The 27,383-nt window shown below is 42.6% G+C and overlaps 1 protein-coding gene across 1 annotated transcript in view; it reads left to right on the top strand.

The window, feature by feature from the left end:
- Rab31 (RAB31, member RAS oncogene family) overlaps positions 1-27,383 on the top strand; it is a 123,412-nt gene that overhangs the window by 35,645 nt on the left and 60,384 nt on the right. Inside the window, exons 2-3 of the mRNA XM_028777964.1 lie at positions 11,175-11,254; positions 16,251-16,332. Coding sequence (XP_028633797.1) covers positions 11,175-11,254; positions 16,251-16,332 — 162 coding nt within the window. The remainder of the gene's footprint in view (positions 1-11,174; positions 11,255-16,250; positions 16,333-27,383) is intronic.

Genomic DNA, 27,383 nt, shown 5'->3' with positions numbered 1-27,383 from the left:
TTGTTTTTTTAAAGAAGTGATGGTCATATTAAATTGCAGTAATTTGGAGATTGTGGAACAGAAACGTGTCAGTGTCAGAAGATAAATATACATAACTAGAACTAAAAGAAGGCCACAGCATTTGTATGGATTCCTCCATCTAGATGTGACTGTTAACATTTCGAAACAAAAAAACCACAAAGAATGCCCTGAGCAGGATCACAGGGTTCTAATAGGAAAAGACTCGGCAGAGGAGAAAAAATGCAGACAATGTTGGCAAGTGGTCTTTGTGTGCTTGTTATCACATGTGGTGTCATTTTTAAAGACAAACCTGTCATATCTCATTGTATATGGCAGATTCTCCTTTCACAGAGCTGTAACTCTTGCCATATGCACTAGTGAGCATCTGGAGATTAACTTTGTTTTTCTTAATGGCTGAGGCTACCCCATCACAGCTAGAATGGTTGAACCTTTGCTTTCTGTCAACACATTCTGTTTAACCTTCACACAGTCACTTGGGCAAGGATTACTCTTGCTCTGTTTTTGCAGAACTGAGCACCGAAGTGCAGAGAAGAGGTCTAAATCTTGGGTGTCTGCTCCCAATTCCACAGGTTCCAATCCCACAGAATTCTGCACTTTTAAATGGTGTGTGTATGTGTGCGTGTGTGTACACATGTGTGCGGGGGGGGCCTGACGTTTTAAAATTCATTTTTTTTTGTTTTCTATACCAATTTTTATCAAACTCTTCCCTGAAAGTGTCTCCAGGACAAGCTGCATCTTTGCCTTATAGCAGGTTTCTTGGTACCAGATAACAAAATCATCCCCAAGAACAGCTACAGATCTGGATCTATCAAGCTGAAATAGAGTGGTTAAAATTTCTATATTTGTTATTTTACCATTACTAGTTGATCACTCTGTGCTATGGAACAAGCCATGCTTGTTTCTGTGGGATGCTGTGGGGACTGAGGAAAGGGAGCCCATCCCATCCTCTGGCTAGTGTCTCTGTCTCTCGCTTTCTCGTCCTTTCTTTCTCCATCTTTCTTCCTCCCTCTCTATCTCTGTCTCTCTCATTCTCTCATTCTGTCTGTCTTTCTGCCTCTGTCTCTCTCTGTCTCTGTCTGTCTGTCTCTGTCTCTGTCTCTCTGTCTCTCTGTCTCTCTGTCTCTCTCTCTGTCTCTGTCTCTCTCTCTCTCTCTCTCTCTCTCTCTCTCTTTCTCTCTCTCTCTCTCTCTCTCGTGTGTGTGTGTGTGTGTGTGTGTGTGTGTGTGTGTGTCTGTCTGTCTGTCTGTCTGCCTGCCTGCCTCTGTCTTTGTGGCTTTCTATACTAGAGGATTGCAGGTGTGGTCCATGCTCAGCTTCTAATTTCTCTTCACACTGTGTTATTATCTCTCTGGAAACTGAGCCGTCTAGCATACAATTATTGTAGAGCCAGCTAACAAGCAAGCCTCAACTAAGCAGGTCAGAGGAGTGGGGAGGAATCTGGTTGAGGTTTGGTGAGATGTGAGTGTTGAGGGAGAGATCTGCTGGCTATGGTACTCTGGTTTTGTGAAGGACAGAGACAGAGAGCAGCCGGATGCAATAGATGTTCCAGCTGTTGGTGAGGAGGGGACATACACTCCCCGTTTGGGATCTAACATGTTTAAGAAATGCAATTTAAAACCTCAAGCTCTGCACTTTCTTACTGTGCTCAGCAGAACGACAGGGTGCACCCTGGCTGACCCTGGCATTCATGGCCACATGGTTTCCTATTCAGATGTACTTAGTGGGAAAGCATGTTCATTGAGAAGGACCCTGAGTGCTTGGTACCTGCTGGGACTTTGGGAACTCCTCCTAAGCTGCTTATCTACTAAAGTCTGTCATTTGCATCTGTAGAGGGAGGACACTGGGCACAGATTCCTCAGCATGTGTTTGTGAATGACAGACACTTGGGAAAAGAGCTTTCTGTGCTAATTTGGGCAACAAGCCTGATTCATGGAGAAGGAGGCCAACTTTCCAAATCTGCTGTTCAGGTGGTGTGATCAGAGTAGGGGAGAAGCGTGTACTGAGCTCAGGGAAGGTCTGTGGTAGCTTTCTTGGGCCCTGAAGTTATCCAAACCACTAAGTGAAGAAACAGACTTCCTTTGGTACATCTGACCAAATCATTATCGGCAAACTTTGGGCTGGGTTGCTTCAATCTAATAGCAGCCTTCCTGACTGGGAGAGTACAGGGGTGGGGGTGGGGGTGGAGTGAAGAAACAGGCTCTGTATTAAAACTAAAGTGTAGCTGGATCAGGTCACTGTCTCTCTTAGCTCATCTCATTTTTCTTCATAATACGAGTCATATTTTTATAAAACTGGAATGTAGATGGGGCCATTTTCTGACAGATGAATGGTACATATAACTGTGTATAACTCAAATTCTGCAGATTAGATTACGTATATGTAAAATAGTGCCTCTAAACCATGACCTTGACTCCCAGTGCAAGGTGAATACCGTGACATGAAATGTGGCCACATGATCACTTCTGATGCTTTCAAGGTAGAAGCTGATGACTGAAGTTGATCAGGCTTTGACACCAGACCATAGTGACCTTTGCAGGGGTTCATGTGGCAACTTTTCTCTAGGCAGGGCATTGATTACATTAACAATCAGATGAGGGGTCATCTTGCCAGAAATTAAAAAAAAAACCTCACCTGCCTGTAGAGGCTTCCATGTGAGCCTGTTCATATGGTGGATATTAGATACCCTGAGGTCCATTTCTAACCTTCATCCCAGGGATGTCCTGACCAAGGACTAAAGAGACACGTGTTTGCTTGATATGGAGACAGGAGAGGTGGGAGGGAAGGAGTCAAGCTCTCTCTGTCTGTAACAGTGCTTTTGATGTGAATGGGGTTTAATTTTGGCTCTTTATAATGTAATCAATTTTTCCTCGTGGGCAAAGCACCACACAGGACTTGGGGCACTGAGACTCTGGTATATTCATGAGTGGAGAGTCTTCCATGGGATCATGTGTTTGAATGTTTAGCCTCTAGCCTGTAGCGCTGTGTGGAGAAATTGTGAATCTTTAGGAGGTGGGTCCTATTCAGGGGATGGGTGTGTGTGTGGCTTGAGATTTTTATAGCCCAGCCTCTCTTTAGTTCAGTCTTTGGTTCCCTGATCTGTAGAATGATGAGTTCACTCCTGCGCTCACAGCTGCAACTGCTCCTGTTGCGGTGCCTCCTCCGCTAAGATGGATGGCACCTTTAAACTGTGAGGCAAATAAACCCTTCCTTCCTCGTGTCAGGAATTTGGTCAACAAGATAACAATAAGGGGAAAAAGCAGCACAGGTGGCTTGGGGATGGCTTGGTGAGAGGGGCCATAGCAAGCCAGGGTAGGAGGGGACATAACAAGCCAGGGTAGGAGGGGCTGTAGCAAGCCATGGTAGCTGCTGTGAGCCCAGCCCCAGGTAGAACCGGGTCATTGTATTAGGTTTGGCTAGGGCAGGTGGTTCAAAAGGGCACTGAGACATAATTCTATGGACTAAGGAGCTTATCAGGAGAAATACTAATGTCATAGATGGATGGACAGACGGACGGACGGACTGATAGAAGCGTGGCTCCAAGGAAAGTTCAGATCACAGCACCAGGGACAGACAACATCACTGGGAAGTCACAGAAGAGAAACAGAGGCTGTGTGGCAGGGAAGGGAGTCTCTTTTTATACATTTTGTGGGAGGGGGTTCACAGCAAAAGTCTGTGGCCAGTCTCTCTGATACTCAGGCAAGAGTCAGGGAAAAGGATGAGGAGCAGGAAGTGGCACCTCCATGTGAGATGTCAGGGCACCAGCAAGCCTGCCAGCTCTGACAGTAGGACCCTGTCAGTGTCTGGGCAGAGGCTGGTTCCTCATAGCACATTGTTGCTGTTCTTTTGTCTCACCTCTATGTCGAAGCCTGCTGCTATTCAGGCCCCTCCCCTCCCACTCCCATGCCCTTCAGGATCCTCTGGGAGATGGAGCTTCTAGAATTTTTTGTTTGTCTGTTCGTTTGTTTGGGTTTTTTGTTTGTTTGTTTGTTTGTTGTTGTTTTGCTATTTGCTGGGTAACTTGTCTTGCTCAATCAAGAGCTTGTGAAGAAAGCAAAGTTCACAGAGGAATGGTTGGTTCCTGTGGCAGACAGCCGCAAAATGAAAATCTGTGTTACTTTATTTTAACGTGGGATTTTTTTTTTTTTTTTTTTTTTTACGTGATCAGCGAATATGTCCTTTCCTCATTTCCAATCTGTTTCACTTATCACTGCTCCTACGTGATATTGGGATGATGATCCTGGAGTCCGAATTGACTGGGTTTTTGTTTCACCAAGATCCTCCAGTCCTGGGAAACACTTTCAGAGGCTCACTAGATTAACTGAAATTTCTGTTGAGCTGTGCAGAGTTTGCACATTGTGACAACTGCTCTCTGGAAATGACCGGAAGCTGGTGCTATTCTAAGAAAAACAGGAAGCAAAGGGATTAAACTTCCTCTTCGTCCTCATTCAAAACTTGCCTTAATTCTTCCCTTCATTGTCTGAGGAGCCAGGGCAAAGCAAGGGGATCCTGGGCACACAACTGAAGTGCAGGACTTACGAGATAGGAGAGTCATAAGTTAGAGGCCAGCCTGGGCTACATAGTGAGACCCTGCCTAAAGATAAAAGCAAAGCAAGCCCCCAACATCTATAAAATGGGTTCAATGAAAAATATACAACTGAAAAAAATATAATATAATTGGTATTGGTAATTATATGTGGGCCCATCATCTCATTCAGTGTATCTGTAGGAAGAATTGGAAGGCGGGTGAAAAGGAAATCTTCAAATGAAATTCAGAAAAAAATGACAAGAAAAAATATATACATACATGTATATGTGTGTATGTGTGTGTATGTATATAAAATGAGGTTTAAAAAAAATTAATAGCAATACTTTGAGTCCCAAGAGAGAAAGTATTTTCTAAGGTAAAAGTAATATTTAGGGCTCAAGGGTGTAGCTAAAAGGTTAGTGCTTGTCTTGCACACATGGGGTCCTAGCTTCAATCTCAAGCACCACATGTGCATATACATACATGTACACACGTCTGTACCTGTACACACACACACACACACACACACGCGCGCGCATACAAATATACACAATACCTAAAGAGATGATAGCTGATACCTTTTCATTACAGTGTTTAGCTTGTGTCTGGGATTTTTTTTTTTTTTTTACGTGATCAGCGGATATGTCCTTTCCTCATTTCCAATCTGTTTCACTTATCACTGCTTCTACGTGATATTGGCATGATGATCCTGGAGTCCAAATCGAATGGGCTTTTGTTTCACCAAGATCCTCCAGTCCTGGGAAATTCAACTTGTTCTAAAGACTTGGAAGTTGGTCTCGGTTTGATGGAAGTTGTGTTTGAAATTAGAGTCCAGTTTGCCAGTGGATGGATGTTGTAAGTAAATCCTGTACAGAGCTGCAGTTCTGTGGCAGGCTGGGAAATAATAATTTGCAACTTAGTTTCAAGTGACTAGCTCACCAATGCTTTGTGGGAAGCCAGCCGCTGGCACTCCAGCTGATCGACACCTCGTCCTTGCTTTGGTGGCTCTGTCATGTCTAAGGCTTGTGTTAAAATGTCCTTACTGCAGGAATCAGGTCTTAGTGTTTGCATCCCTTGCCTTGCCTGTGGACTGTTGGCTGCATTGGCAGCAGATGGATGAGTGGATCTGTGCCCCATGCCCTCAGAGAGCTGTCTCATTATCGACAGCACTGGCTGAAATGAGGCCATGTCTGAGACCAGAGGTACCCCTGAGGGGATGTGGTGTCCCCAGTCGGTTCTTGCACACACAGATGGCGTGACTGGGAATTTCACCTCCATGTGAGAGTGTAAACTATGCAGACTTTCTGATTTTTTACTTTACAGGAGATATCCAGAATCTTATTGTGAAGTAGCTTGTGATAGAAGGTTGTGCACACTGTAGGCTAATATATACTCAGAGCTCTGAGTGTATTTAGAATAATGTAGAGTAAGCTACACTATTCATTGAGCTTATGAAGTTGATAATAATTATAGATGATGTATTTATTACTAATGCATCTGTGAATTTTCATGTAAGATGATTTTGGGCAATGATAGTTTTATCAAGACATCCCAGTGTAAATGAAGCGAATGTATGTCATGGATAAATGTCTATTAACATTTTGACAGGAACGAAATCAAGGTCTCAAACATTATTGGTTATGCTACAGTTTATTTGATTTATAATTAAATTTACTTAAGTCACATCTCATTTATAAACTGTACTGCAATGAACTTGTGCCTATTTTAAAACTAATTTTAACTCCATTCTTAGAACTGGAACTCCTGACTTATGAATATAATTTACTTTGCTTAAGAGGAGAGTTAATTCAAATGCTTTCGTCAGTCTCTTGTTAGCTTTCTTATTCCTACCTACAAATATTTCTAAAACATTTGAAGTGCAGTGTTTCTTGCATTTGAAGAGTGCACAGGAGTATGATGAACTTGTAAATGGTGGGGCTTTCCAGTTGTGTCGTAGGAAGACCCCCAGTATGTAGATGGGGATCAGCTATTCGTCTGCTATGCACCAAAATCTCACCTGGGGTAGATTCTCCTCAACTTTCCCCCTGGCTTGTGAAGTCAGCTTTGGTTTTATTCTGTTGCTTCTCCAGCAGTAGGGACTGGGTCTCCATTCATCACTGTCAAAACAGTAGCATTGTCTTCACGACACTTGAGTAACTGGAGCCTGCCATGTGAAACCAGAAAGGGGTGATCTGTGTACTTGTGAGGTCCTGACAACTTAACTTTCTTTTCTCCTTGTAAAGAAATCTGTGCTTGGCTGGGAGATGGATTTAACCTGATAGGAGCCTTAGAGAAGATTGGACAGGGACTCAGAACACGTGCTTCTGACTTTCCCAACCAGCTAGCTGCGTGACCCTAAGGAAGTCATACCAGCTTCTGCTTTTGTAAAATCGGAGGATTAGACAAAATGGGCTGTGGTAGTCTCAAAATACGGAATGGAAGAACTATTCATAGATAAGTTTCCATTAGCAGCCAGGGCTTCTTCTCTCTGTCTTTTGAGTTGTTTTCTTAAACAGGATTTCTCTGTGTAGCCCTGGCTGTCCTGGGACCCGCTCTGTAGACCGGGCTGGACTAACTCAGAGACACTCCTGCCTCTGTCTGAGTGCTGGGATTCTGTCTTTTTTAATAGATTTAAAAAAAAAAAAAACAGTTGGCTTTGGCTTTGTTCTTTCTTGCTTTCTACTTCTGTTGTCGTGCCTGGGTCATGACTCACTGGCCTTGTCTCCTTGAATTCGGGTCACGGTCCAGTTACTGTGTATCCATCCCAGTCAGGTCCTGGCAGGAAAAGGAAGGCCCTCTGGACTCTCTAGCCAGTAGGTAAGCAAGTCTTCCCTGTGTGGTCATCAGCGAAACTACAACTTCTCAAAGCTGAGTTCTGGGAGCCTGACCTGTCACCAGTCAGATTTCTTAGCCCCATTCTTTATCAAATGCTCTATTTTCTGGCCAATTTAAAATTAATATATTTTGTTACATCTTTCCTATGAAATGTATAAGAGGTACATATTGGATCAAGCTGCGAAAGTAAGAAAAGACAAACTGTAGGTTTGACAAGCATCCAACTACATTTAAATGGGCTTCCTACTTTAGCTCACTAGAAAAGCTATCTTTTTCCTGGGCCATTTGTAGAAGGCAAGGAGTGGAGTTAATAATTGTAACTTTCAATTCAGGGAAGGCCTCAGGCCAGAAGAACTGTGGGCCTTTCTCCTCCTCCTCCTCCTCTTCCTCCTCCTCCTCTTCTTCTTCCCTATTTTTTGTTCATTTGTTTTGTTATTGTTTGTTTGTTTGTTTTGAAACAGAGTTTTTCTATGTAATAGCCCTGGCTGTCCAGGAACCCACTTTGTATACCAGGCCTTGAACTCACAGAGATGCGCCTGCATCTGCCTCTCCCCTTCTCCCCTCCCCAATGCTGGAATTAAAAGTAGTGTATGTCACCACGCCCAGAAATCTATGAGCATTTCTAATTGGCAGTTTTAGGGTACTGAGTTGGATAAGCCCAGGTGTTACTTAAAAACTTGTGAGTGAGGGCAGAATGAAGCGGGGGTGGGGCGGGGGGGCGTGGGGGGTGGGGGGGAAGGGGAGGGGGGAGGGGAGAAGGAGCTTGCTCCAGCCAGAGAGAACCTGCACTCATGGACTCTGGCCTGGGTCCCTCACCACCCTCCCAGGGACAGATCATTTATCCCTCCTCAGCTGCTTTAAGCCCTTCCTATGGATGAACTTCTTCAACCATGCCACCCCCAGGGGTATGGAAACTACCCACCTGCGATGCCCTGCTCTGCCCTGCCCAGGAAGGCACTGGAAACGCCCCATGCTGCAAGCATTTCTCCAAGTAGGAACTGTGTCCTAGAAGCTGCAGCATGGGCAGAATGAGAGCCTCATCCTGTCTGTACCCACGCCCCGTTCTTCTACTTTACATCATGGTCCGTGGTTTAAGAATTCTTTCTCAGGTGTCTTCCATTGTTTCTTCATTCTTCGCTCAAGCAATAAACATCTCCCAAACCTTGCCTTCTCTGTACCGACCATAGCCTAGACACCACCGGTAATGGTTATTAGCTACTTCTGTGGTTTGCAGACTCTGTTGGAGGGAGGTGTAGGCTACCCTTCCTAGCCTGCAGGATTCCCAGACACAGCAGAGAGGGTCTGAGCACTCAGAGGTCCCCACCCATGTCCAACCCAAGCACCCAGGGCTCTGAAGCAGACTCTTCTTCCTCACATGTTTTTAGGTCACACCCAGGATCACCCTAAAACTGCTGCTTGGAGATAGATGCCCTTAGTTCTCTTGGTCTGAGAACTATGCACTTTTTTGCACTTCTTTGTTCTTTGGGCTCTCTGACCAGGTTCTCAGGGTATTGTGGTGTCTCTGACCCTGCCATGCACCAGCCATGACAGATGCTGCTTCCTCTCAGATGTTATGCTCACCTGGGGCATATCATGCATTCGTGGGGGTGGGGGTGGGGGTGGGGGTGGGGGTGGGGGCGGGGAGCTCTGCTCTAACTCCATTCCACGGATCAGCTGAGCAGTGCCTGCCTGAAGGCCAGCCCTTGAAATACCCTTCATGGTGAAAGCACTAAGCTGTTTTATGATTATTAACTCTAGTCCTTGCTTTCAACATATGGCCCAGGTGAAATGCCAGCTTTTCTGGTGAGCTAGAGTAACAAGCTACTCATCTGTCAGAGGGCAACTTCTACCATGTGTGTTCTGGGGATTGAACTCTGTTCATCTGTCTTCATGTACCTGTTTTCTAAGCCAGTCCATCAGCCTCTCGACAAGAATCTTTCAAAAAACATTGTATATGTATTTTGTCCAAATGTATTTTCTGTGCACCACATGTTTGTGATTACCTGTAGAAACCAGAAGGGGATATTGAATCCCCTGGAACTGGAATCACAGATGTTTGTGGGCTGTTGCATTGGTGCTTGAACTGAACCTGGATCTTCTGCAAGAGTAGCAAGTAGCCATCTCATCAGCCTCAAACTTTGGGCTTTTAAAAAATCACACCTTTAGGGGTTGGGAATGTAACTCGGTTGGTAGCAGAGTGGGTGAAGTGCATGAAGCCCTTTCTGGGTTTGATTCCTAGCGAGGTATAAGCCAGGCTTGGTGGTACATCACCCTGTAATCCCAGCGCTTGAGATGTGGAAGTAGAGTGATCAGTTCAAGGTTATTCTAATCTATAGGGAGCTTGAGGCTAGTGCTAGAAACACTCTCATAATAAATGAATGGCCGGGTAGTGGTGGCGCACACCTTTAATCCCAGCACTTGGGAGGCAGAGACAGGCGGATTTCTGAGTTCAAGGCCAGCCTGGTCTACAAGAGTGAATTCCAGGACAGCCAGGGCTGTACAGAGAAATACTGTCTTGAAAAACCAAAAAAAATTAATAATAATAATAAAATAATAAATAAATAAATAAATAAATAAATAAATAAATAAATGAGAGAACCATACACAACTCTTAAGTATCTGGGTCACTCAGCTTTTTGTTTCTATGGAAACATCCCCGTAACAAAGCATGAGGGGTTTATTTTGTCTCATAGTTTCAAAGGTTCGGTCCATTGTTGGTTGAAAGCTCTGGTTGTTAGTTTGAGCACATGATGCTCTTTAATTGGAAGACCCTGGTATCTCTGTATGTGGGTTCCCCATCTGCTCACTCAGAGGGAGCTCCTGCTATTTCTGTCTAAGCTTACATCATTCCTTGCTTCCTGGATGTGCCTTATGCTGATTCCTGAGTCTCAGGCATGGACTGTCTTACTGCCTGCTGAGTTTTGGGCTCTTTCTCAGGCACAGTTTGTCTCTCCAGATGCTGTTGGTATCATCTGTCTGGGATGTCTCTCTTTGACCTTGTGGAATTGTGCCTGTTGTTTCCAAAACCACTTTGTAAGGGTTTAGAAAGGAAGTAGAGATACATGTCTGTGTTTGATCTCTGTTATGTAAGAGATCCCTCCCTTGTCCAGCTCTAAAGAATTGTTTAGTCATTGGGCAGTGGTGGTGCATGCCTTTAATCCAAGCACTTGGGAGGCAGAGACAGGTGGATTTCTGAGTTGGAGGCCAGCATGGTCTACAGAATGAGTTCCAGGACAGCCAGTGATACACAGAGAAACCCTGTCTTGAACCCCCCCCCCCCAAAAAAAAGAACTGTTTAGTCAAGAAAAATCTGAAAAACAAACAAACAAAAAAACCAAAAAAAGAAAAGAAAGATCTGAGATGAGACCTTTATAGAATTCAGCTTAATATCAGCCATTAAACTCTAACGGACATTGGAGATGTGGGAATTTAGAGGTCTTTCAGTGTGTTCCCTAGAGGCAGATGAGTTAACCTGAAAATGTCACTTCAAAAAGCAGCAGTTCTCTCTCTAACAAACAATATGACAGGATGTGACACATCTTCTCTATAACCTTTGGTTCTCCAACTCTGGAATCAAATATATTATGAACATGCTAATTTTCTGTATGCATGTGAGATATATTTCCAAACTTGCTTTTACCATATTTATTTTCGTTCTATGAAAAGAGTACATTTACCTCATAGAACATTCTAGTAGGGAATAGAAGGCTTCCTCTCCTGTTCCTGCAATTCTGTCACCATGTCCTCTTGTTTCATGTTCATAGAACATGACTATGCCTTCATTCTCTTCTAGGACACAGGGGTTGGGAAATCAAGCATTGTGTGTCGGTTTGTCCAGGACCACTTTGACCACAACATCAGCCCCACCATTGGGTAAGTGCCAGCATGTTTCTTTTTCTTTTCTTTTTCTTTTTTTTTTTTGACATTCCTTCTTTTTAGGGCAAATATTTCCAACCCCACCAATGAGAACTAATCCTAACTCCAGAAATTTAGGGCTGTTATTCTTGTGATTTTTGGTTCTTGCAACTTCCTCTTGAAGGACAAGACATTTCTTGACTATCAAGACCATGGATCTGAAAAGCAGGTTTCCTTATTTCTAGATGGGAGGGAGATAGTGTGCATTATCAGTTCCTTATGGGTGGCTAGTTTGTCTGGTTCAATTCCCAGAAAAGTTGTCCACTGCACATTGGGGAAGTCTAAAACTTATGTGGAATGAATTACTTTTCCATTTCTGAAATAATATAATGCTGAGCATTCCCCATAGCTTATGTTTGCTGTGACAACAGTTTCTGATGGTGGCAATGCCTTATGGGAGCTGCAGTGCATTATGGGAGCTTCTCTATTTACTGCCTGCTTTGCTCCTCATTGTCTTCTGGTGTCAGGAAGACTCAGCTCTCTTATGGGCTTAAGAATACCTAAGGCTTTTCCTGATATAGTTAACTTGCACTCACATTTTCTCTTTTGGAACTTGGAGATGTTTCTAAGATCCTGTTTCAGAAAAAAAGAATAAGGCTATTAGGAACACTTCCTAAAGTAAAACATAGACTTATTGGAAAATGATACAAGTAGAAATCTTAATTTTCAAAAGCCTGATTGATTACCTATCCCAAAGCTTGTTAACTCAGTGATCTAGAAACCTGGCCTGAGGGTTTGTTTTGTTTAGCCTTTATGGTGCTTTCAAAATTTAAGCCAATATATCAGTTACTTTCCCTATGCAGTAAGCAAATACAAGGTAACATAAAAAAGGAAGAGTTTATTTTGTTTACAGTTGCAGAGGGATCAGTCCATGGCTGCTTGGCTTTATATGTTCGGACAGAACACCATGGTAGCAGGAGCATATAGTGGAAGTGAGCCTTGTAGGGATCAAGAAACAGGGAAAAACAAAAGACAGGAAGAGGCTAGGACAAGATAGAGCATCACACTCCCTTTGTGACTCACTTCCTCTACCTAGACCCTCTTCCTACTTTTCAATAATGCCATCATATGATAAACGCTTCAAAGGATTAATCGATTCATCAAGTCAGAACCCTCATGATCTAATAGTTCCTGGAAATTACCTTGTAGACACACCCAGAGATGTGTCCGACTACCCCCTTAGATGTCTTTCCACCGTAGCCAGTATTGGAGAATTGAGATATCCGTGGATGTAGAACAGAGTGGGTGTGGCCACCTGCTTAGCCAGCCAGCCGGGTACATGCTATGGGGTAACAGAATTCAAGCTTCAGGATATCTGATGACTTATTATTACAGTTATTTATAAGCTATGTGGGAAGTCTAGGGATGCAGCTTTCATGCCTGGACAGATAAGGCACACCTATGTGCTTGCTGGATTGTCTTATCTGCCTGACCCTATGGACATTTCAATTTAAGTCCCTGATCCAAGAGTTAGTTGTGATGGTTTCCCCAGGTCAGAGCACACAGGTAGCCACAGAGCTGCAAACTTGACTTAGATCAAGCTTGGCAGAGTTGAACATGTGGCCTCAGTAATATAGTGCTATTTATATAGCATGGATTTATATCGCCGAAACCAACCAGATAGGCAAATGACAAACCAAGCTAGTCTGTTCTCAAAGCCTACCCACTTCTTCCTATCAGAATCACAGTTGTAAAAGGACATCATTTCTCATCAGAAGCATTAACCCACGTCACCTCAGTGACTGACAGATTATAAAGCACAGTGATTCAAAGGCAGCTATGCCATTGGCTGTGTCCAGGCATGAAAGCTGCATCCCTAGAGCTTCCTGCACAGCCTGCACACATGATCATATATGTAACAGCTTTGTGAGTAGGTGTCTCTTCTCCACAGCAGTTGTTATCTTGTGAAACTTGTTTTATTATATTTCAAAAGAGTATTTATCTGCCGGGCGGTGGTGGCGCACGCCTTTAATCCCAGCACTTAGGACAGCACTTGGGAGGCAGAGGCAGGTGGATTTCTGAGTTCGAGGCCAGCCTGGTCTACAGAGTGAGTTCCAGGACAGCCAGAGCTGTACAGAGAAACCCTGTCTTGAAAAACCAAAAAAAAAAAAAAAGAGTATTTATCAGGGGAGGGTGATGTTTGCACATGTGGTATAACGCACCTGTGGAAGTCAGAGGACAATTTGAAGGAGTTGATTCTCTCCTTCCATCCTATGGGTCCTGAGGGTCAAACTCAGGGTTTCAGGCTTGGTGGCACACACTGTGTTATGAGTCTATTCAGCATTCCATGGTGGATGCTATGTCTTTGTATAACTGTTTGTAAAGGCTTATTCTCTTTTTTATTTTCTTTCTTTCTTTCTCTCTCTCTCTTTCTTTCTTTCTTTCTTTCTTTCTTTCTTTCTTTCTTTCTTTCTTTCATTTATGGAGTGACTGCTGAGGTTGAATCCAAGGTCTCAAATGTAATTGTTAAACACCTGCTCTCCCACTGAGCTACAACTCCCTGCCCCCTTAACCTTATATATTTTTTAATTTTAATTTATTTACTTTTGTCTAAGCCAGTTGTCCTATGTAACCCAGGATAGCTTTGAACTCCCCCTGTTGTCACTCCTCCTGCCTTAACCCCTTGAATGCTAGTATCACAGGTATGTGCCACCATGTGCAGCTTTAGCCTTAATTCTTAAAAATTGAGTAGGCTCCACTTTGATACATATGCCAAATGCAGGTTATTCAAACTGTACATGTGTTATGTGAGAAGGCCTTTTCTCTAGCCATCTTTCAGAATTTCCCTTTACAATTGGTAGAAAACAACATCTCGTTCCTGTTCTCATTACACTCTGCTGATCAGATATGGTTCACTCAATTTCAAACATCCCTCTTGGAAGCAGGAGGGAGGTTCATGTGACCCAGAAAGGAAGGGAAACCCAGACGTCTCAGGAAGTAAACTAAACTCAGAGGACCCAGGATACTCCTGAAACTTGCAAGATTCACAGTGCATTTTTTGTGTGTTTTAAAAATGTATTTATTATATATATATGAGTACACTGTAGCTGTGTTCAGACACACCAGAAGAGAGCATCAAATCCCATTACAGATGATATTCTGAGCCACCATGTGGTTGCTGGGAATTGAACTCAGGACCTCTGGCAGAACAGTTACTGCTCTAACCACTGAGTCATCTCTCCAGTCCCCTGTTTTTTTGTTTTGTTTTTTTTTTTTATGAATGAGATACTTTAACCTATAGAAGAAAGTTTATTAAATGTTCTGTGTATTTGGTTTTTACTCCTTTATGAGCACAAAGAAAATAAATGCTTATTTGGAGAAAATAGGTAAAAAAAAAAAAAAGGGAAAAACCAAGTTTTTTATTTTCTAATGCCTTGAAGTCCTTCCATTGTGATAGAAGCATCCATGTGTTTGTTATTTATCCCTCTGCTGGATAGTTCTGTGTCAACTTGACACATGCTAAAATCATCTCAGAGGAGAGAACCTCAATCGAGAACATTGCTCCATAAGATAGGACTGTAGGCAAGACTGTAGGGCATTTTCTTAATTAGTGATGGATGTGGGAGGGCCAAGCCCATTGTGAGTGGTGCTATCTCTGTACCAGTGGTCCTGGGTTCTATAAGAAAGTAGACTGAGCAAGCCATGGGGAGCAAGCCAGTAAACAGCACCCCTCCATGGCCTCTGCATCAGTTCCTGCCTCCAGGTTCCTGTCCTGTTTGAATTCCTGTCCTGGTTTCCTTTGATGATGTACAGTGATGTGGAAATGTAAGCCAGTAAAGCCTTGCTTTGGTTAGGATGTTTCATCATAGCAATGCAAACCTTAACTGAGATAATCCCAACATGTATGCAAATAGGTTGAGACTTAGATCTATTCCTCCATGATTTGCTGCTAATATTGAATGTCAGCACAGGGAATATGTTAAGACAGCTTTCTTTTTATACTGTTTTAAAGTCAAAGTCTTAAAGTGATGAGGCTTTTTTTCCCTGATATTTGTTTTAATAATAAGGCTTTAATAGCTAAGGCTAGACATCCAACATTTCCCTGATATCCAGAGAATATTATTCCAGGATGATTGAATCTGTTTCTGCATGTATCTTATTTTATTATATTTATTAATTTTATGGGTTTGAGTGTTTTGTTTACATGTACCTATGCATAACACATGTGTGCAGTGCCTGAGGAAGTCAGAAGAAGGTATTGGATCCCCTAGAACTGAAGTTACAGATGGCTGTGAGCTACCATGTGAATGATGGGAACCAAACTTAGTTCCTCTGCAAGGGCACTCAGTGCTCTTAACCTCTGAACCATCTCTGCAGTCCACACATGTTGCATGAAGCTTCCACTATCCTGCCTTAGCCACACTCTACTAGCCTAGCCTCCACTCAGCTTCCCGTGAATCCACAGATAAAAGACACACACACAGGTTGCTCATTTTCAACTTGTCTTCAGACACAATTGCTGGGTGCTACTATTGCCTGCCTGGAAAACTGTGCCCTTATCAATATTCTTATCTCTGCACCTCTCCACCTGCCCTAAACTTTAGTTGCTCAGTTACATCTAATTCCTGCTAAACATCCCTGACCATCCACCTGTAGGAGTGGCCACAGGCTGCCGCTCCTCCCAAGATCTCACATGACTGCTTGGCTTTTCTCTCTCTGAAGCATGGCAAGCTCTCCTCTCCTCCCTTTGTGTCTGTCTCTTTTCCTCCAGGGACCCGGAAGTCCCTCCTATTCCTTTCACCCAGCAATTGGCCCATGACTTCTTTACTAACAGATCAAGAACAAATTGAGGAACAGGACAGCATCAGACACACATTCTTATCTGCAGTGGCTTAACTCTCATTACTGCTTGTTGAGGGATTCTTAGGGTCATTTCAAGGCATAATAACAGGAACTGAGACTCCTAAGTCTCTGTGGAGTTTTGATTATGCAGCTTGGTTGACTCTCTTTTCAGGGCGTCTTTCATGACCAAAACAGTGCCTTGTGGAAATGAACTTCACAAATTCCTCATCTGGGACACCGCTGGCCAGGAGCGGGTGAGTACATGCTACTTATGGCTTTCTAGGGACAAAATGGAGCCAACTTCTGCATTAACACACACACACACACACACACACACACACACACACACACACACACACAAAGGTTTATTTCACCATTGAAGTTTGAAAACAACTGATAGGTAATATAGTCCAAGAAATAAAAAGCAAATAGGTTATTTTAAACAAAACCTTGCTCTTCACTTAAATTTGAATAAGCCTGGTATTTCTAGAAATTGTTATTGCAACCAAATTGTTTTACATAAAAATACAGTTTCTGCATTTTTGTTGGCTGTAGTTTTTTGTAATGGCCCCCGTTTGTTATAAAAAGAGGTTTCATTGATGAGGGGTGAGGACTACACTTACCTGTGTGTATAAAAACAAATATCAAAAATGTAGTTAGGAATTATGCTGGTTTAATAATAAGTGGTGGTTGTAGGTTGAGCTAGACCAGCAGGTTGTTCTTCAATGACAGGGTCCTAAGTGGGAGGTGGCCAGGAGATGAGAAGATAAAGAAGATAGGAAAGTTTAGGATAAGGAGGTCTTGAATAGGCTCATGGCTCTTACAAGCAAGCTTAATAGTAAGTACAGTATCTTATTATATACTACTTTCTGGGGTAAAAAACAAAAACAAAAGCAAAAAAAAAAAAACCCTGAAAAACAAAAAAAAATGGTCAAAATCAGCAGAAACTATCATACAATGGGACAAAGTCATCAAGAAGCTTAGCAAACAGTGTTGCACAGGGGAACATAGGCATCTCAAGAGCATTACAGACAGAGCACACAGCAGCCTTATAACCATAGCCCCATATTGTGGGAAGAGTTGGATTCAAGATCAGAAGCCAAAGCTCCCTCACGGGCCCTTACCCCAGCTCTACCCCTAATGTTCCTGGTTTCAGAGAAGGAGCTGTTTTCCATCTCCATAAACCAGGGTCTCAGGAAAGCCTTGGATCATCAAGCCCAGCCCTTGACAATAGGTTTTCCTCCATGACCCATGACTCTCTAGCCCTGGGTACTTGGCTAGGTTTCTGGGACAAAGCTTGGTTTCCTTCTTCTTGAGTGGGTCTTAAGTACAACTAGAGAGCTGTTGGTTACTGACCAGGTATATGTACCACCTGTAGAGTTATCATGCTATGCTGGCTGTTGTGGTTCCTGGGCATCTTAGTTGAGCGGGCCTGCTGTTTGTTTCCCTTCTTTGGAAGCTTGCATGGCACCTTCTGATGTCATGAAAGCTAGTCCTCAGGGAGGAGGCTTTCAGATCAGTTCCAGCTTAGCAGCCTCTGGGCTGTGTTTCCAAAGTGTATTGTATTTAGGGGGACACCTCAACATGGACCCGCTGAAGTTTCCCCCAGCACCCCCCTTCCCACATTATACTGCATTATAAAACACAACGACTAGTCTATGCCATTGAGTTGGGATTCTGATTCCTCATCTATGCCTATAATTTGAAGGCTGGTTTTGGTTCTGGAGTTTATTTGTGTTTTCTTGGGCAACACTCAGGCATTTATACTCCTTAAGTTCTTCTTAATTTCATTGAGCTATTTCTTTATGTCATCTTTAAACTCTTTGCGTCCTTTGATGGAGTTTATGATCGTTCTTTTTAATTCTGTGTTTTGGAGTTCATCTAAGTAATTCTCAAACTTCCTGAATGCTCCTTTCCTGTGATTCTAATTTTTTTTTTAAATATTCTTTGCTTATTTGGTTCATATCTTTTACCTTTTCTTCTGCCTGCAAGACTTTCCTTTGAGTTTTCTAGTTGAGTTTCCATGTTTTTAATTCCGTCTTCATTTCAGCATGAGTCCTCTTCAGTGTTTCTATCTCTATTGAATTCTGTTCTCAAGTCCTGAAAGGAGATGGAGAGAGAGCTGGAGTAAATCCCTTTTACTGACTCACACCTGGCCACAGGCAATGACATAAGCTGTTGCTAGGTTGCTGTTGCTAGGTTCCTGAATTTTCTGTGCCATTTCTGTCAGCCTTTTATTTGTGTTTTCTTAGTCAACACTTGGACTTTTTTTTTTTTTTTTCGAGACAGGGTTTCTCTGTATAGCCTGGGCTGTCCTGGAACTCACTCTGTAGACCAGGCTGGCCTCGAACTCAGAAATCCTCCTGCCTGTGCCTCCCAAGTGCTGGGATTAAAGGCGTGCGCCACCACTGCCTGGCTTATGGACATTTATTCTCCTTAAGTTCTTCTTAATTTCACTGAGCTATTTCTTTATGTCATCTTTAAACTCTTTGAGTCCTTTGATGGGGTTTATGATTGTTCTTTATAATTCTGTGTTCTGAAGTTCATCTAAGTACTTCTCATTGGCAGATATTTCTACTTGTAGAAATTGAAAATATAGAAGTATTTGTAGACATTTATAGGTTGCAGAGGAGGTGAGAGAAACATGATCTTTCATGTTTGTAATTTTTTTTGATGAAATCTGGGCCTGTGGACTTCTTGTTGGTTCTCTGATGTGGACAGAGAAGGTTGGGACACAGAATGTGTGGGGTGGTTGGCTTAGAGATTGGAAACGGCTTAGATAGAATAAGAGCAGGTAGCTAGAGGGGACTGGGTTAAGCTGGAGACATGGATGAGCATCCTGGGCCAGACCCTGCCTGTGGAGGTCAATCTGCCCGGGAGGGGCCTGTCCTAGAGATTGATTGTGGTAAGAACAGGTGAGGCCAGACTGAGTTAGGGCACTAGATGTGGGACCTGGGCTGGATCTGGAGGGTTTGGAAGGGTCAGGTAGAGTCACTGCATTAGACCCTGGAGAAGCATGTACAGAATCTGCCTGGGTGGGGAGATTTGGTGTTCATTCTGCTTTCTCATACAACCCAGAACCTGGCCTAGAGGCAGCACCGCCCACGGTGGGCTGGGCCCCCCTATATGAATCATTTTAATCAAGAAAATGTTTCTATAGCCCAATCTGGCGGGAGAATTTTCTCAGCTGAAGTTCTCTTTTCCCAGATGACTCTAGGTTGTTTCAAGTTGACCAGAAACTAACCAAGAAAACTTATATACTATTCAATTCACTGAATGATTTGGTCAGTCTCTAAAAGCCTTCTGTTTCTTGTCTTTCTCTCAATGGAAGAATAATCCTTGACTCTCATTATCTGATTCTTATAAATCCTCGTGTAATATTCATCTTACAGAAGTCCTCCCTTTAAAACCAGAGTTCCAGCCGGGCAGTGGTGGTGGACGCCTTTAATCCCAGCACTTGGGAGGCAGAGGCAGGCAGATTTCTGAGTTCAAGGCTAGCCTGGTCTACAGAGTGAGTTCCAGGACAGCCAGGGCTACACAGAGAAACCCTGCCTCAAAAAACAAACAAACAAACAAAAAACAAAACAAACAAAAAAAACAGAATTCCAATATTTTTTGGTTAAAGCATTTTAAAGGATGTTTTAAGAATTAGGTAACTTCCTGTCCTACAAATGCTAATCTCATGGAAATGTCTTTTTGTTGTTTTTGTTCTACTGTTAAATTGAGAACACAGATTTTAAAAAAAAGTTATTTATTATTATTTATAATATGTAGCTGTCTTCAGACATACCAGGAGAGGACATCTGATCCAATTACAGATGGTTGTGAGCTACCATGTGGTTGCTGGGAATTGAACTCAGGACCTTTGGAAGAACAGTCAGTGCTCTTAACCATTGAGCCATCTCTCCAGCAGTAGTGGGATCTGATGCCCTCTTCTGGTATGTATGAGATAGCAACAATGTACTTAGATACATAAAATAAATAAATCTTAATTGCTGGAGAGATGGCTCAGAGGTTAAGAGCACAGTGTTCTCCCGGAGGTCCTGAGTTCAATTCCCAGCACTCACATGGTGGCTCACAACCATCTATAATGAGATCTGGTTGCCCTTTTCTGACCTGCAAGATACATGAAGGCAGGACGCTGTATACATAATAAATAAATAAGTCTTAAAAAAAATCATCTACCCTGTTGCCTCCCTGTACACTGATAACTTTCTCAGAGACTTCATGGATCTAGGAGGAGCCATTTCCACCAGGTTGTACAGTGCCTCCCAGGAAAACATTAATGCTTCCTTACCTGTTCTAGTGAGCTGAATGCTTCTGAAGAAATTTGATACTGACTATCCTACTGACTGTCATAGTCTGCCCAGGTTCAGTGTCAAAGGAAAATAGCATCGGGGACATTTCAGTTGATTTTTCTAACAATCTTAATAATCTTAATTTTTTTCTTTCTCTTTCCTTTCTTCCTTCCTTCTTTCTTTCTTTCTTTCTTTCTTTCTTTTTTTTAAAAAAAGATTTATTTATTTTAAATAGTGAGTGCTCCTTGTGTTTTTGATTAATTTCTTGCTTGGGATGCAAGCGTTCCAGCTTCTGACTGGCGTGCACAGTATATTTGAGTGCACTGTCACTGTCGTCAGACAGACCAGAAGAGGACATCAGATCCTATTACAGATCTTTTTGAGCCACCATGTGGTTACTGGGAATTGATCTCAGGATCTTTGGAAGAGTAGTCAGTGCTCTTAACAGTTGAGCCATCTCTCCAGCCCATATAATCTTAATTTCTAATAATCTTTGTTTTCTTAACATTTGACTGCTATGGTTTGTGGACACTGCTGATTATAGTTACACATATATTTGTGCATGTATGTATGCATATGTATATTATTATCATTCTGACTATGGACCTGAGCCACCTCCAGCCCTGCATTCATAACTCATAGGAGCACTGTGTGGCAGGCATATTCACCTTGATGCTTCTGGTCTGGGAGGAAGAGTTCCATGCTGGTTAAGGATTTCAGGTGAATGTTTTTAGAATAGATGAGAGAGTGTGAAGACAACAGCTACGGGGCCTTCCAGGCATCAGTATTGTCTCTTCTCAGTGACCTGTCTTGGTTACTCTTGGGCTGGCATCATCTGTCCTTTGATGGAGTCTCAAGTCTGCTCAGCTTTTCAATTGTTTCTGCAGCTTGTTGCCAGTTTTCACTGTGATTATAATGATATTACCTTATAGAGGAGCTAAAAATAAATTCCTGGCTCCTGCCTGTGCCTATTCTGTTTCATTAATTATTGGAGTCCAGTCTATTTTATTATCCTCCCTACCCCACCCCATCTCTTTAGGAGTCTGCTGCTGTCCTCCTTTTAGAATTTTAAATAGGCAGTGCTTTTGGGACAATATTGTAGCAGTACAGTGGCAGGTTTTGGTGTTGGCAGAGGGTGAGCACTCCCTGTGTTTTTGATTCACTGCTCGCCTGAGAGGCTAGTGTGCCAGCTTCTGACTGGCACGCACAGTATGCTAGGGAATGCCCTACTTGCTGTCCAGGGTCAAGTCTCTTATATCTGTGGCACAAATTCACGTACTCTGCAAGTTATTTTTCTCAGTGAGCATGTCCATTGCTTCCTGGCTGAAAAGTCATGCTTTCTTCATATAGCTTGGATTCTGCAGGAGCAGCCAGTGTTCCTAACCACTGAGCTGTCCCTTTAGCTCCTTGATATTTTTTCTTAATTAAAAAAAAAAAACACTAAAAATGAAAAAACTTCTAAGAAAGAACAAACTTAGTAACACAATAAGAAAGCCAGGTTTGTCATCCCAGTTTCTCAGGAGGGTGTTCAAGGTCAGCCAGGCAATTTAAGAAGACCTATTTTCAAAAATAAAGTGTAAGCCTGGATGTTTGTGCCTGTGGTCCTAGCATTTAAGAGCAGCCAAGACAGAAGTCTAACTGTGATTTTGAAGCTGGACTGGGCCAGCCTGGACTACAGAGTGAGACTGTCTCAAAAAGCAAGAACATTGAGGAAGCTGGAACATGCTGAGAGATGGCTCTGTAGTTAAGAACACTGTTCTTACAGAGGACCTGGGTTCAATTCCCAGCACCCACATTAGGTAATTCATAACCATCTATAATTTCATCTCCGAGGGATATGACTCCCTTGTTTGGCCTCTTTGGGCACCTATTAAAGGTAGCTGGGACTACACTCAGGTGTTTCAGATCCGAGTGTAGTGCTGATTGTTCAGAGCCTAGTTTTCAACCTGTGGGCCATGACCCCTTTAAGACAATTGGAAATATCAGATATTTATGTTATGATTTATAACAGTAGCAGAATTGTAGTTATGAACTAGCAAAGAAAACAATTTTATGGTTTGGGAAATCACCACAACATGAAGAACTATGCTAAAGGGCCGCAGCATTAGGAAGGTTGAGAACCACTGAAAGGGATTTTGAAGGCCAAACCCACATCCTGGTATTCCATTTAACAGCTGCAGGGAGAGGTTTTACACAGTCAAGCAGTTTAACAGAAGCCAAGATAAATTAGCTGCAGCATCTTGACCTCAGGTTCCTGGAGTAGAGCTGGGTAATTTTCTACAGGATTTCCCATCAAGGAGATCAGATTCTGATCAAACCTAAAATGACCTCAGCAAGAAACAAGGAGTCTGTGCACCGTCTTGTCCTGCCACACCAGCATGCACAGGCATGCCACACACAGATACATACCTACACAAGTAAAATACAATTTTGAAATCTTAAAAATAATCCCAAACTTTATACTAACAGGAAATTTGCGAAAGTATCCCAACAGTTTACTAGGTGAGGCAGGCCACAGCTAGCTAGGAAAGCTCAGGGTTTTGGGCCACTCAGAACATGGGGGATCCAGCAAAGGCCTCTTCCACCCACACTGCACTCACCAAGGAAGGTGTGTGGTGAGGGAGGATTTGATAACCCAATGAAAGGAATTGTAAGTTGAGCATGAATTCTAGAAAAAGCAGACATGAAGTCAGGGGCTATATTTTAAACTTCTGCAGGGGTTCTATCTCTGTGGCTTCCCTTCCTGGTGTTTGTTGGAGAGCCAACATCACCCACTTTATTCAGACATCTCTCTGTAGAATTTCTTTACACACGATCTATGAAGTTCCTCCCAGAAGTGCCCTGTTTTTTTAAAAAAAAAATATCTGAAGCTATACAAATAACATTGACACTACTTCGCTGGGGGCCTTTCCTGGGTTGGGGTCTGCCACAGTCATCTATGGATGGCCTCCAGGGACTTGGACCCGACTGAGATGATCAGAGAAAGAAGAAAAGAGAAACAGAAAGACAAATAAGTCCACAGATAAGCTGAAATCGGGTGGACTGGGGGCGCCATAAACTCAGCATGTTCATTATTTAGAGTTGAACGGGAGCAGGAGGAGGGGAAGGGTTGTGTCCTATAACTGGACAAGGTTATATCCCTTACAGACAGACAAGTAAGCGAATCTCGGTGGTACGCAGGTGGACCAGCACAGATGGATTGAGGAGATACGTTTAACTAGACTTGGTAGGAGCAGTCTTCAGCTCTTAAACGTCTGTGTGGAGAAGCTATGGTAGACATTTTCTGCCAACTGTTAACATTCACACAGGGAACAGAAAGGGAAGCTTTCCCATTTCCATATCATGCTGGGAGAAAGCTTTGACATTCCTGCAGTGACTTAATGTTATGGGTTCATTGACATGGCCACGTGAGCAGCACAGGTTTGCTCGTCGCAGGTCTTTCTCTGCTTCCTACAGAGAATAGTCTAGGAAAAGAACTTAGTGGGGTTGCCACGACTGTGGGATTCTTCTGCTTTCCCCCTCACAGTTCTCTTTACCCATCCTAGACTCAGTCAAAGCTGGAGCCTTTTTCTTTGGTCTCATTGTCCAATTGCTCTGGGGCCAGCGGCTTTCATATTTTCTGGGTAAGCCATGCTGGTGTCTTTGTGGTTAGAAGCCACGGTAACGGAGCATCTCGTGTCTGCCTTTGCTTCTTTGTCCCTTGTTGGTATGCGGAATATTACTCATCTCCCTTCTTTTTCCGAAACTCAGCTTCATCAAGGTCTAGTTCACACCCAGCACATTTCATCTGTCTAGACTGTCAAGTTCCATGGGGTCTGCAGTATTCAGAATTATGCAACTGTTACTGCAGTCAGTTTTTTTTTTTCTAGAACAGTTTTGTCTTTATGGAAAGAAACTATGGACACATTAGATGCTCAGTGTTAGTTTCTGTAGCCCTGGTTTACTTCTCTCTCCTCCTGTCTCCTCCCTCACTGTCTCTTCCTCCTCCTCTTCCTCTTCTTCCTCCTCCTCCTTCATGGATTTTGGGATCCAACCCAGGATCTTACACATACTAAGTTCATGTTCTCCCCTGAGATACGGAGGTTCTTTCCTATCTCCAGACTTGCTTAATGTTTTAGACAAATGAAGTTATACGACCTGTGAGGATTTTTGTTGTTGTTGTTTTGTGACTGGCTTCTTTCACTTAGTGTGTTGTCCATTTTTATCCAAGGTTTACCCACATGGCAGCACAAGTAAGTATTTTTCATATTTGTGCTGAATAACAAATAGCCCATTGTATTGATATGTAAGTTAAGTACCCTTTATATGAACTGTTTGATATTGGAAATGTTTCAGATTTCTGAATGTAGGAATAGTTGCATAGATGTAATGATGTGTCTTGTAGATGGGGCCTGTGGTGGTTAATCTTGATTGTCTACTTGACAGAGTTTGGAATCACCCAGGGGACACACACACCCTAGGTATGTCTGTGAGGGAGAGCATAGAGATGTAAAAAGACCTGCCCTAAATATGGATGGCAACATTTCAGGGTCTGGGGTCTGTGGTGGCACATGCTACCTTTGCTCCCAACACTCAGTAGGCAGACAGGCAGATCCCTGGGATTCAAGTCTAGTCTAGTCTGCATACCAAGTGCCATGCCAGCCAAAGCCACACAGTGAGCCAAGCACTGGCAATCACCTCTTTTGCTTCTAACTATAATGTGGCTGGCTGTCCCCGTTTCTGTCACCATGCTTTTTCCACCGTTAGGAGAGTGTCCCCTCAAACTGTGAATGAATTGTTAGGTGTTATTGTATCTTTGAGCAATGTAAGTGGAACCCACGTTTAAGCATAAAACCTATATATGCTTCATATCTATCTTTTACATACAACCTGAAGATAATACTGTATTTATTTTTACTGGGTTCCCTCCTTGTGGCACCATGTTGGTATTCCATCTTCAAATATTGGAATGTTTTGGATTTTCAGTGCCTGTTTATCTGTTTATTGACTGATAGACATTTGGGTTAGTTCCACTTTGGGCTACTATGAGTAATTGTGCCATGGACATTTATGTACAAGTTTCTGTGAGGGTGTGTGTTGTTTTAGCATCGTGGGTTATGTGGTATCTATGGTAACATCCAGAAGAAACATTAAGCCATTTCTCAAAATGGCTCTGCCATTTTAGCTTCCCACTGGCAATGCTCGAGGTTGTAGCTACCCCCCATCTTCACCAGCCAGTACACGCTTATGTTTTCTTCCATGGCCTTTACAAGTTTTGTCCTTATCTGTGCTTCTAAATACCTTGTGGAATTACCTGTTGTGCATCTTGTGTGAAAGGGATCTGGCTTCACTTTATGCATCTGACATAAATTGGGGCTTGTTAGAAAGACAACTCTTTGTTCAGTTAACTGCTGGGGACCTTCACTGGAAAGCAGCTGACCACAGATGTGAGGCTTTCATTTTGGACCCTGAGGGAACTTCCTTTGACCTGGATTCTCACTCTCTCTCTCACCGGGTCCTCATCTTCATCCTCGTCCTTGTCCTCGGGACTGTTGCTTGGTGAAGAAGTGTGAGCTCTCTAATCTTGTTCTTTTCTGAGCTTGTTTGGACTAATCTGAGCCCTTTGCATTTCCACTTGAATCAGCCTTCACAAAATCAGCTTTCAAGATTCTTAAACTTAATTTGTTAAATTGTATTTTATTTGTCTTGTTTTCTCATATGTGTTTATGTATATCTTTGTGATTTATTTATATTAATCCAATTGTTACCCTTTTGTGATACACACACACACAAGGGACTTATTAGAACAATTCATAGGCTGTGGTCTTGCTAATACAACAATGGCTGTCTAACTACAGAGAGTCTAATAATCCAGTAGTTGTACAAGCCACGAAGCCAGATGTCTCAACTGGCCTTCAGTACACCCTGAAGTATATCCAGAAGATGGAGACTTTAATGTCATAAAGGAATGAACTTTCCAGTGAGAGCAAGAGCAAACAGGCAGAGAGAGTTTTCTTCTTCCATGTCCTTTATCCAGACTGCCACCAGAAGACATGGCCCAGATTAAAGGTGGATTTTCCCACCTCAAAATATCAGGATTAAAGGTGGGTCTTTTCAATTCAAATTATTTAATTAAGGAAAATCTCTCATAGGTGTGTCCAGACACTTAGGGTTTTAGTTAGTTCTAGACGTTGTGGAGTTGACAACCCAGAGTACCCACTGCAGAGGAAACTGCTCATTCTTATAGTTCTGTTGTTTATTTCCCAGTTGGTTTAAGAACCATTTGTTCCTTTTTGCCTTCCCAATGCATATTAGAAGTTTGTGTGTTTGCTGAGCCAATACAATTGAATCTTCCCTGGTTGTCCTTTGATTGTCTTCTCCCATTTATTCTGTTTCTGCTGCATTGCTGGCTTGCTAGTCACCAGCTGCTTGGTTTGCACTTGTCCTGAAACGTCTCTATCCATCAGTGACTTTAAAAGATAACTTTGGAGGGTACCACACTCTTGCCCGGCACTTGCTTGTACAGATCTGCTTACTCCGTACTAGCATCTCAGTTCTGATGGACCATCTGTTGTTCATGAGTAGGAATTTTCTTATCGTGCACCTTTTAAAGATATTTATTTATTTATTTATTTATTTATTTATTTATTATGAGTACACAGTAGATGTCTTCAGATACAAGAAGAGGGCATCGGATCTCCTTAAAGATGGTTGTGAGCCACCATGTGGTTGCTGGGAATTGAACTCAGGTCCTCTGGAAGAGTAGTCAGTGCTTGTAACTGCTGAGCCATTTCCAGCCCCAATCTTACACCTTTTAATACTGTTTCTTTTTCCTGTAGTCTTGGCCTTTTAACTGTAATGTCACAGAAGCTTCTTCTCTGGCCTCATCCATTTGAAGTTTTAAATGCTTCTTGTGCTTGAGTAAGATTCCTTCCCCAGATTTGGGTAATTCTGCTACGGTTTCATGGCTGAGTTTTCCTTATATTATATTATATTATATTATATTATATTATATTATATTATATTAT

Source organism: Grammomys surdaster, unplaced genomic scaffold, assembly GCF_004785775.1.
Source record: "Grammomys surdaster isolate TR1022 unplaced genomic scaffold, NIH_TR_1.0 318, whole genome shotgun sequence".
In the NCBI taxonomy this organism is placed as follows: domain Eukaryota; kingdom Metazoa; phylum Chordata; class Mammalia; order Rodentia; family Muridae; genus Grammomys; species Grammomys surdaster.
The sequence above is the reverse complement of the archived record's forward strand: the minus strand, read 5'-3'. Positions and strand labels throughout refer to the sequence as shown.